Source organism: Xiphophorus maculatus, chromosome 20 (genome assembly GCF_002775205.1).
Source record: "Xiphophorus maculatus strain JP 163 A chromosome 20, X_maculatus-5.0-male, whole genome shotgun sequence".
NCBI lineage: Eukaryota > Metazoa > Chordata > Actinopteri > Cyprinodontiformes > Poeciliidae > Xiphophorus > Xiphophorus maculatus.
In genome coordinates this window covers 11,772,569-11,784,856 of record NC_036462.1, presented here as the reverse complement: position 1 = coordinate 11,784,856, position 12,288 = coordinate 11,772,569, and the positions used below count along the sequence as shown (strand labels likewise).

General features: G+C 36.5%; 1 protein-coding gene across 1 annotated transcript in view; it reads right to left on the bottom strand.

Moving 5' to 3' along the window:
- Window positions 1-3,347: 3,347 nt before the first annotated feature.
- The window catches only part of snta1 (syntrophin alpha 1), a 37,293-nt gene continuing 28,352 nt past the window's right edge, over window positions 3,348-12,288 (bottom strand). The window contains exons 3-8 of the mRNA XM_023324830.1: window positions 10,669-10,864; window positions 10,196-10,385; window positions 7,452-7,582; window positions 6,359-6,555; window positions 5,627-5,814; window positions 3,348-4,519 (exon numbers count right to left, since the gene is read on the bottom strand). Coding sequence (XP_023180598.1) covers window positions 4,427-4,519; window positions 5,627-5,814; window positions 6,359-6,555; window positions 7,452-7,582; window positions 10,196-10,385; window positions 10,669-10,864 — 995 coding nt within the window. The 3' untranslated portion in view covers window positions 3,348-4,426. The remainder of the gene's footprint in view (window positions 4,520-5,626; window positions 5,815-6,358; window positions 6,556-7,451; window positions 7,583-10,195; window positions 10,386-10,668; window positions 10,865-12,288) is intronic.

The window sequence follows — 12,288 nt, the reverse complement described above, 5'->3', positions numbered from 1 at the left end:
TAAAAAATCATGGATGTTTCAGAGTATTCATATGTAATTTCCAATCTGTAAACATATTAAACATCTGTGTAATTTTGGGTGAAAAACCCAAGTGTCCACATATGTTACCAAAGTACACACAACCTTTATTTTCTTTTCACACTGCACTTCTGATGTTAAATCAATCTAAAAACCTGTCCAGTTTTTAATAAGTTAGGATTATTAAAATTATTTCAAATACCAAATAAGAAAAAAAAATATGTGAAAGCATCTGAGAGATTCTTTTCACTTTATTTTAATTCAAGCTTTGGAAGCAGCACCTCAAAGAAACTGCTGCCTTGTGTGACATCATGGAAAATTCTGGTAAGAAGTCAGCAAAACAGTTGTGGATCTCCTAGGGCTGGATGATATGATATTCATGATTGATAATTATTGATTCATTTTCTAGTTTAAATATACATGTGTATGTGTGATCTTTTTGGTTTTATCCAGTTTTCATTCTATGTCATTGTTTATTTTTAAGAAGTCATGAGAAACGGTGGCGAAACCTGAATCTGCTACTGTGCAAGTTTCTCAAGCGGTTGTTGCTAGGTAACCAAAGAGCGTGTGAGTTAGTTGATGCCACCCACCTCGCTTAGCTCATGTGAGAGTTTGAGCAACTAAAGTCTTTCTGCTGCCTACATCTACCAGAATGCTGCATGGTTCTGGATTGGAGTTCAGCGATCTCCATTGATCATATTCTAAATGTTGAATGTCAAATATTCCATCAGATTTATTATCTATTAATAGTGATCAAATGTCTATCATAATATATATTGTTATTGATTTATTGTCCAACCCTAGGATCTGTGATTAATCCTTGGGAACAATCTTCAAATCACTGAAGCTTCCACAGTTATACCAGGAGACAGTTCTACATCCCGAGACAAACATGTTTTGGTGTGAAATGTGTGCAATAAGCCCAGAAGAAAAGCAAAAGATATGCAAATACAGCACATTGATCAGATTTTCATGAGTTAATGAGATCAAATATATTTTGTTTATAAATATAATACACAACATTTTATAATGAAATTGTCTAATCTGGTCCTGGGAAAACAAAAAGTGAATCTTAGAAGCGTAAGTATGAAAATAGACCATAAGTGTTGACAGCAGTCATAATATTATGAGAACTTTGAGGGGCATATTCTTTTTCTGAGAACTAGAAACAGTCTCAGGTGTTGCCTCAGTCTCTTTTACAGTAGAGTGTACTTTATACTGCTTATTCTATGTACTCTACACTATATTTGCTCATTAATTTCTTGAGATTTTATTTACATTTATTTACATTTTTGAATGTTTTGGTGGTTCTTTTACAGTGATCTGTTTCACACGTTTATGTCTGTATCTGTTTGAGGATATGTTCAATTTAGGTTTAAGACATGGTAACTACACTACATTCACTCATTCACATTTTCACACATATATTTACACTCTGGTGGTGGCAAGCTACTGGATAAGCAAATGTTGTTATTGAACACATTTATGTAACCATAACGTAATGAAGTTAACAATGCATATCTAATCTCAATGACAATTCCATGAAAACAATGTGTCACACTTTGAAACAATAAATGGGTTGAACAATAAGAGGCATTGCAAGGTCATAAAACACATGAATGCTTTACATTATTGATAAATATCAACGATATTATATTCAGCCTATGAACATATTTTTTAAAATTTCTGTCTACATGTGAAGTTTTTTCATGCAGAGGTTTTATTTAAAGTCTGTCATTGCCAATTAGAAAATATGTTGTCAGTCTTAGTTAGAAATATATGACTAGCTTTCCAGAATTCAACAAAAAAAGATCCCAGCATTTGTGCAATTTCATGCAACATCTTTGCTCCTTCTCCCCCAATGAACATCATATTTTGCTATATTTTTCTTCCCTTCATCTCCGTCCAAAGTACCCTTCCACTCCTGTTAATCAAAATATATTCACATTGTCTCCTCCCTTCATACCAAGTGAATCTGAGGGGCTGATTGGCAATTTCAAGAGCAAAACCATAGTTCAGTGAAAAAGAGCTGGATGCCGTGAGGATGAGTGTGCCCTGCTGTTACTATGACAACATTTCAACAAGAGGGTGGGGGAGAAATGAATAGGGGACATGATCAAATATGAACACTGTATTCTGATTTGTTATCCAGCCTGTGCTGTTATTACTATACTACCCTGCTTGTATTTGCTATTGTGGCACACACAAACGGAAACAGGCGTTTGGTTTTTTTTTTAAGTACACACAAAGGCTGACACAGCATCTGCTCCTTACTGATAACACTGCTTAATGGCAATAAAAAGCACATGAGAGCACAGTCTTTGTTTGCTCCTTTTTACACTGGCTAGCAGCAGGTCTAACTGTTCCAATTACCAACCCTGCTGACTTAAGCATCACATAGTCATAGTCATCATTGCTGTGCTCTGTCCATTCTACAGATCTGTCTGGACTTTAGTGAAATGAACAGAGCACCAGGGACTTAAATAAAAACATCAAGATCTGCTGCTTGAAGCACCACCGAAGAACCTGACTGAAATATTTTGATGTAAAAACTCACTTCTATGGTACATTTAAATGTTTTCTTACCCTTCATATATCTTCACATTTTGGCATAATGAAACCACAAAGTTCAGTGTGTTTTAGGGGATTTTATGTGATAATCTCTTTTTGGTCTGAATGGAGAATGCCGTGCATGTTGGAACACCGCATATCACCCTGAAACAACCAACATGGTGGTGGCAGGATCATGGTATGGGCATACCTTTTAGAGTTAATGGTATGACAAATGGAGCAAAAATACAGTACAATTCTGAAAAAAAACCCTGTTTGAAGCTGCAACAGACTTGAGACTTTAGCGGAGAGTTACCTTCTGGCAGAATAATGACCCTAAACATACAGTAAGATCTGCAATGGAAAGGTTCACATCAAGGCATATTGACTGGTTGGAAAGGCCCAGTCATAGTCCAGACTTAAATCTAGGAGAACAGTTATAGGAACATTAGAAAATTGACATTCCTAGAAGATCTCCATCCAATCTGATTAAGCTTGAGTTGCTTTGTAGCAAAAATCTAGCAGAGAATGAGTCAGTTGTTGAAAGTCTTTGGAGACATAAACCCCACCCCCCAAAAAACACACTTTACACCACTTTTCTTCCACTTCACAGTTATGTGTTACTGTGTGATGGTTCGATAAAATCCAAATAAAACACATTTGAAGATTGTTGATGTAATGTGACAAAATACGCGAGCCAGCAAGTAAAAATTATTTTGTAAGTATCTCCAAAAAGAGTAGAGAAGCCTGTAAATTACAAAGGCAAATGCATCAATAAATAAAAGTTAACAAAGTTTATTACATGTTTATATACAAACAACCTTGCAAGGCACACCTTTGTTTAAATAATATACAATACATTAATTTTCTTGAGCAAACAGGTTTTAGAACATATATTACTATATGTGTTTTTAGTGTTTAGATATTTGATATTAGAGAAGGCCCCAAACTACAAAAAAGTTAACGTTGATGAATAAAATAATCACACACTTTAGGATGTAAACACATTTTTATATCTTTAATTCAAACTAATAAAATAAATTTTGAATATGTGACATAAAATCTGTCTTTCCTGAATATAAATAAAAGTTACTGTTGCATTAATATTAGCTTCTTTTTACCACTGGGATTAAAGGTTGCAATCTCTTTTATTTAAAGAAAAGTCATTCGATTTTCAGCTTGTAACATTACAAAGACATGCTTATTTCTTTTTATAGACCATACCACATTGCTAAAAAAGAGAACTAAATCCAATAGGTTGATGAAAAACTTTGAGCAAACAGCATGTCGGTTTAGCTGTTCTCTGTTCAGCACAGGCTATTGATCATGTTACAATCAGCCACGTCAATCTGTCACTCCTCTGATACTGAAAAATGTTTGTCCAACATCAATCAAGATGTTCATGAAGCAGGGATTGAAAGATGAAAAGATGCTTATGACAAAAGCCTGCTGTGACTCATAAAATCAAACTGAAGAAAAAGATGGTTGTGACTGTAAGCTTAAAAACATTAAGAAACTGGCTGTCACATTCTTACAGTTTCCCATCATGAAGTGGCCTGGCCTATTTAGACAGCTTTGACAGATATAGACCCCTTACATGATTGCTGACCTGAAGAATCTGTAAAAACATCTTTTATCTAACTACAATAATAAAAAAAAGTCCATCAGTGTTCCAGTTTTCTCTTCATTTTTTTTTTTTTTTAAAGACGAGAGAGCCTGACCAAAAACGATAAGGCTTAACGGCTGAAAAATGAGCCTATCAGCTTCACTTCCCCGGCTCTTTTGTTGAAGGTCTTCTGGGGCTGGTGTGTGTTTCACTGAATATTCCTATTTTGATGTTATGGATAGTTGGCCTTTATCATGCCAGGAGGCCAAGTCGCTTGACCTTAGCAGAAAGGAAAGAGTGGATGATGAACACTAAGGTCTTTGGGCAGCAGCGAAGGTCCAGTTTCTAAGAGCAGAGAGAGATGAGAATAAATCAGGGTGTTTGTATATTGATAGCCCTTTATAGGACTTCATGAAATACAATGGTTAGGGTAAGGGTTAGGGTTAGGGTTACATTGATCCTTTATCCATCTACTACCAAAAAACTTGGTACCAAAAAACAAAAATATATGTTTAAAGTCACAGCTAAACTTAAACTCTAGAGACAATGGCTGGATGGATGTCTTGATTCAGTTATAGTGTATGTTTTGAATCACTGTCCAACTGACAACCAAGTTTGAGTTCCATACCAAACTTGATAGATGATATCTAAGACTCCCAGGATCTTTGGATGAAAAACAGGTCTACTGCATTACATATACAGTAGTCCACCATACAAACTTTTAGCCATGGAGTGCTATTCCACGTATTTGTCCCTTGTTTTACTCTACACACATCTACAGAGAATTTTGGCCTAATGTTTAATCTAACTCTAAGTCTCATTTGACAAAAGTTCGCCGCATATGTTAAAGATACAGTATGTTTGTGATGGTAGGACAGGAGAGCTGCTTTTCAAGGCCCCTGGATACAGATCAGATCTTATAGTTGTGATGGTGACTTGATGACTCCAACATGCTCTTTGGAGCAGTTTGTTAAGAGTTTGGAGATGTTTTATCTTCTTTACAATCTCTCCTGATTGAGCAAAGACAAACTTTAATCCTTGTAAACAGTTTTAAACTTTTAGTTGTTACTCTGACTGTAGATATTTTTAAACAAGTAACATTTTTCTTCTTATATACAGCCCCCAAATGCTGGTGAATACATTAGTTGGAGAACTTACATATTTTGAACTGACATATTTTTCTGAGTGATTATGATTAATTTCCAGATATATTTTACTAAAAAAATCTGTCTCTTTTTGTATGTTTTTTTTTTATTAACCTTGTTGCTTCCTTGCACACAAAAGGACAATTCCTTTGATATGTGCAACTTTTCCATGTCTGTGCTAATCAATTCACCAGACTGTCCCCAATCACAGTACTGCTTTCATGTTCGACACATTCAATATATCCTCCCACACACAGACATTTTTTTGTTAGTAATTATTTAATACAACCTATAAAGTGTTTCTTACAATTTCAGCCTCCGGGCCTCCAAAGTCGAGAAACATCATACGGACTCCATCATCTGAGGACATTCGGAGGCGCTCAAAAGGCTGCTGGAGGAGAATATTTTTCCTGACACCCATTTCATCTGTGAATAGCGTGAAGCCGTCGTCAATGTGGACTCCCAGCATGCACTCTTTTCCATTCCAACTACAGGCTGCACACACACAAAAAGATAGTTTAAAACCTGACCAAGTTGAGGGAATGTTAATACTGGACAGAGATTTAAATCTTTCCTGTAGTCTTTTTGGACTGTGACGCCTTAATATGCTGACATGACAAAAGAAGCATTCAAGCTTTTTACTCCCATGAAATCAAAATTTCTCTAAATTTTACTTGATGTAAACGTTAATTTACAGATTAATTCAAAATCCATGTCTTTCTGTACCACCTAATATTACCACCAGATGGCAGTGTAATGATACTACTCTATCTGGTGATTGAATGCAATGTGCTGAGTGTGCATTAGGGCACTGTTCAATAAGTCAGTAACATACTTAGACTAGAGCAGTGAAGATGCTTTATGAAACCTTAACAAAGTAAGAAATACAATTTAACTGTGATATGTTAATGTAAGAACCAAATCAATGAATTTCAAACCCACAGCAGTGTTATATTTTTACTTTAGAAGAGATCAGCGACTGCTCTTTACTTAGCAACTATAAAAACAGACATTGATATGGTATTTTGGATCTTTTCACCTGCTGTGACCTCCTTGATGAGTTCTGCAGCATTGTGGCAACCCTCGACCAACAGATGAGTCCACGTGGACAGCTCCTTGGCAGTGTCCACTCTGAACACATGAGTTTCTACGCCCTGCTTGGTGCCTGAACGCAAGCCGAATGACATCTCAGAGTCCAATAGAGAGGAACTTTTTCCAGGACCAGAGTGGACCAGCCTTTGGGGAGAAAGAAGAAAATATCACCAGAATGTGGCTGAAAAGATTGCAATTAGGAATTATAGGATAGACTGTGGCTAAAGATGAAACTGCTACCTATGTGGAAAACAAGGTGCAGAATCCACAGCAGAGAGAGTGATGGAAACATACATGACTCATAGCTCCTATGAGGACTAATGTTTTCCAACTAAAGCTATGGAAGTTATGACACAAACTGTTCAGTGGTTCAGTTATGGAAAGTGTGAGCATGAGGTCACAAACCAGTGGAGAAAAAAAACAAACTGATCAGGGCGAGGCACAAAGTGTATGTATGACAGTTACTTTTAAAAGTGAGGATTTGGTGTGTGCGATGTATGAAGAGAAGGAAATTCTAAGGTTTCTGCCACATGGGTCAAAATCAGCAAGTCAAGGGTACCAACTGGTCACAAAAAAATACATTTTTAAACACAAACATAATTTTTGTGAAGGATTTATACATTTTTATCAGCTCAATGTTAAACTTAACATACAATATAATGAGAAAAGAAGTGAGATTTTTGTTGAAAAGGGGTCAGTAAATTATAGATCTGAAACATAAAAAAACTTTATTCTCTTAAATTGAATGGGATATTGGTCTTAGCTCAGAAATCTCTGCTGTAAAAGCTGCTGGATGTCTGTGGCTCAATTTACTATGTCATTAAAATGAAAGACATGTGGTTAATAAAAGACAAACACTGCGATGGACCTAACATTTTCTATTTAAATATGTGCTTAAATAGAACATTTAAATTTCAAGCTATGTATTAAAAATATGTCTCTATCTCTACCAAACATCTGCATAAGGGCAACAAATTTGAACCAAGAGCCACCACGATGCACTCTGGGCACCTCTGATGTAAAGAAATTAGAATTTTAACCTGGTTGTGATGAGGGTGTGACTCTTGGTGGGGTTCCTCAGGCTCTCTTTGCTCTCAGGAAAGGAGGAATACAGAAGCAGGTCCTTCTCTGTCAACACTGCAAAGAGAGGTTTCTCTGGACCCTGGGACATCTGCACACACAGACAATTATATCAGACTGAAATTAAATGCCTATCACTCTTTCAGGGTACATACAGCAATCCTTAAGTTAAACTGAACACCTTGATGCATAAATGGGTCCTTTTGGACCCGGTGAGGTCATCTTTTTGCAATATCTTTGTAATGAAAAGATCTGCATCTTAACTCGAGTCGAGCAAATCTCAATCTCGTTGTAATCTGTTGATGACAATGACAAAGAAATCTTATCTTATCTTATCTTATGAAAAGTTTTCATCACTTCATATTCCAGGTATTCCTCAACATGTTATTGTTATAACATGTAAACATGTTATTGATATCATGCAATTAAAATGTTAAATTTACCTTTTATACATTTTAAGAAATAGCATGTTTTATATTACTACCCCATTCTTCCGTGAGTGGGTCCAAAAGGAGCCGCATTCATTTTCTATGGAATTTAATGGGAATCTTTGTTTCTTACCAACTGTGACTGTCAGGAAAACATTTTTTTGTGAACCACACACACTGAATCCTAAGTCTCACCCCTGAATAATAATATTTTACAAAGCAAGAACTTTTACATATAATTATTATCTTTATTTTTACCTCACAAAGGGGTGTGTGTGTGTGTGTGTGTCGATCATCAGTGCTGTGACAGTGTTATTGTCACAAATCAACCTATTAGCCTTCTTTGAAGTTAGCTAATACTAGTTATCTAATCAAGGTGGCTAACATTCCTGCCTATATTTTATTGTGCATAAAATATAGTGCCTGTGCTTGTGTCTCTCTGTGTGTGTCTGACACCCTGGATAAGAAAACCAAGAGAAAATGTGTTGAATGGCATGCGAAACCTGTTGATCAATGTGGTCAATGTTCTTTCTTTTATTGTCTCAAAAAATAAAGGCCCCCGGGGAAGACCCAGGACACGCTGGAGGGACTATGTTTCTCAACTGGCCTAGGAACGAGTTGGGTTTACCCCGGAGGAGTTGGAACAAGTGGCTGGGGAGAGCAAACTGTGGGCCTCCCTTCTTAGGGTGCTGACCCCGCAACCTGACCCTGGATAAATGGAAGAAGATGGGTGGATGGATGGGTGGATAAAAAATGCACATACATACACACCCTCGCATGCATTATACACACAGCACAATAGAATACAGACAGTAATGTTAGCTAGCATGGTTAGCTAGCTAGTTTCAAGAAATGTGCTCTTTCTATCCCACACACCTACACACACACACACACACACACACACACACATAATGGACACTGACATTGTTCCAACATTGCTGCCGTAAAATTGCTGTTGTTGTCATTTCGTTTTAAAAATGTTTTACAAATCATCACAAATGTTCTACAATTTCTTCTAAAAATGCTCAAAAAAGCTAAAATGAAAATATTTCAAACATGAAATAATTCTTGTGTGAAATAAAACACAGCAGAAAGTATCATATTAAGCATTATTTTGAATCAAAATGACAAAGGTAGCATAAAAACACATTGATTTAAACACTTAAACACGGGTCCAAAAAGACCCACTCATGGAAGACTGTATAGTCAATATGTCATGCATCAAAGGGTTAAAACCACTTTTACTACCTTCTATTGTTTTTTTTTAAACATCACATAAATTTGTTGCAGATGTTGATCCGTGTGACCTTCTAACTCATGAATCACTGTTTCCAAGTAACACCCAGAAAGGAAAGGTTTAACCCAAGACAGGCATCTGACTATAAAAGGACAAAATATTTTACAGATTTAAGATTTTGCATCTATTTTTAAATTAAAATATTTTCTGCTATTAATTGCTGTAGTAGCAGGCTAATATTGGTTGCAGTAGTGGTAATTCAGTAGTATTTTACTACTAAATTGCTAGTAGTAAATTACTACTAATAGCAAATTACTAGTAAAAACACAGAAAAATATGTTTTTTTAATTTTAAAACACATATTCTGGTAAATTGTGCAGGCAACCCAAAAGATATGTATCTCTGTAAAAAAAAAGCAGTGCATCAAAATTACTTTGATGGCAGATACGGCACTGAGGGTTAAGCTCACAATATTTGGGGACACCAAGTTCTTTTCTATCAGATCTATTTTGATCTGCAGGAGTATGAGGTCGTGGAGGAGCTGTCAGTGAACCAACCACCTCAGTAAACTCTTTAAATGGTAAATGATGCCATCAACAAGCTGTTTTTTGAAGAAAACTGCTAATCTGGTTATGTAACTAGTTTTGTCTTTACCACATGTGAATGGCGATGCAGTATCAGAGTTGAGGAACATTTCATTATTTACATTATTGTGAATAACGTGAAGGAATTTAATTACTGTTAAAAGGCACTGTATTTATGACATTTGATGAAAACATCAAGTTTTTGAAATTTTCAAACTTATCTTAAAGTTTCAGACTTACTGTATCTAAAAATTTAAGATAAGTCTTACTTTTTTTTGCTAGCTTGTCTCAAATGTGGAGAATCTAAGAGTTTTCCACAACCAACAAGTATATTGAGAAAACTGAAACTAGAGAGCAAAAAGGGTAACTGAGTACAAAAAATACAATTAAAAAATTTAGAAAAGAAGAGCAAGTCCTTTGACTCTTTTCCCATGTACCCCAGTATCCTTCCATACCTGCTCTGTAAGCCAGCCCAAATGTTTGACATCCATGCCAGGTTGCATGCTCTTCATCTCCTCCTTCACTTGTGGTAAAAGGCTGGCAGCAGCAGCTTGGATGGCATTGTACCACGACTGAGCCATGGCTGGGTCTTTTGCCCGCAGGAACATTGAGTTCTTTCTGTTGGATGAAATCACCTCGAAATACCTGGCAAGTGTGATTAAAGGAGGCGGGGGAGGGAGGAAAGAAAATGGAAAAAAGGGTCTGTTAAAAAAATAAGAAAAACCTCAAAGAGAGCAAAGCTTCAGGCTGAAGAGGAAGTTTCACATATTAAAGAGAATATCAAAGTAAGACATAAAAAAAAAATCCCTTTTGCGATAATCTTTCAAAGTAATTTTGTAACTTGTCATTCATCCTCAGCTTGGTTCTGAGAAATATATTAACTGAATTAAACATGACATTTAAGTGATAGATGTCTAACATGTAGTACCTGTTCTCTGTGTCTGGGGGGCACTCTTTCCGCGACACCTGGCACATCCTCAGTGGGATGATGCGAGGCTCTTTCACCTCGATGGGGAAGACCTCATTGCTCCTCTGAGGTGTAGATGGGGGAGAATCCCAAGGGAGGTTTGCTCCAGGGGAACCGGCGCTTTTAAAAAATGCAGACATTTCCTTGATGTATTTCACTGTAAAAGAGCCAGGGAGAGGGAGAATTGGGTAGTGAGCAAGATGAAGCACTGCAAAACGAAACGATAAAGATTTTTTTCCAAAATGGATCCTTCAGGTCTGTTACAAACTAAAAAGTACCACACTTAGGAGCTGTTTTAAATAGTCTCTAAGCCCATTTTTGACAACTCATAGCAGACTCATTGCATGTGTAAAAACAACTTAAACATAATGAAAAGTAGATGGTTTTATCTTAATTTTCTCCTTTCTTATAATTCTGGAGGAGGACATTCCTTGAGCACCAGGTGGAAGCATAACGGGTATGCAATTCACTTTAGTTGTACACCAGCACAATGCCATGGGTCACCAACACAGCTGGTTCTTTTGGGGAAGTCATGGACCATAGGGACAGGAGCAATAACAAGGATCTCAACACTCTACACCCAAGATTATTCACTCCAGTGGACAGGTGCCAAAAGGCTGCAGTCACTTTACACCTTTTTAGAGTCAGTTAAGCTAAAATCCATATGGGAAAACCAAAGCAGAGAAAACCATATGCATAGGGGGAAATACAGATCCATGTGCGGTATAAAGACTTTGATGGCTGACAAATGTCTTCTGTTTTTTGGGGATTTTTTGCATTTTGTGGCCTCATTAAATGCTTTAAATCAGGGTATTCAACACCAATCCTCAAGGCATGGTGTTCAGCAACATTTAGATGTGTCCCTGGTCCAACACACCTGAATTAAATGGCTTCACTAACTCCTCAGTATTCAGTCAAGTTCTAATTATTTAATTCAGGTGTGCTGAAGTAAAGACTGGGGTTGAATAATCCTGGTTTAGGTTGACAAATATAGATGTGGAGGAGGTTTTGCCCTACTGCCTCCATAGATTGTTTTCCAATACCCACATTAGGATAATCTCCCTCAGGACTTTCTGCTGGGCGTCGTGAAGCAGCAAAGCAACCCAATACAACCATAACCATATTTGGGTTTTGTTGTGACACACATCTTCCAAAAAAATCCACTGTTGCCTTTTGTATTTACTCAGGTTCTTCTGGTCTATCTACTGGGAAATGTATATAAATGACAGTCAAAACGAAAAGACCCAACAAATTGTGGGTTAATTAAGTCACCCCTGTATTTGGGGAAAGCAGAACAGGGCAGTAAATGCAACCAAGATTACTTAATTGTTTTTTTTTTCCCCAAGTGTAATAATGCTACTCAACTATTCAGATCAGAAGCTGTGCCTGTTGTTGGTTTGAAACTTTATAATTTATATAAAGATATGCAATCTTTTTTATCACTTATTGTGAGAGTTTTCAACCACCATCTGAACCCAAAGGCAAATTTCCACATTTGTGGTCAGTGAAGTTTATTATTATTGTCAATATTAAAATCTGTTTAAAGATATAAAACGCATATTTATGACAAAAAATAAGAAA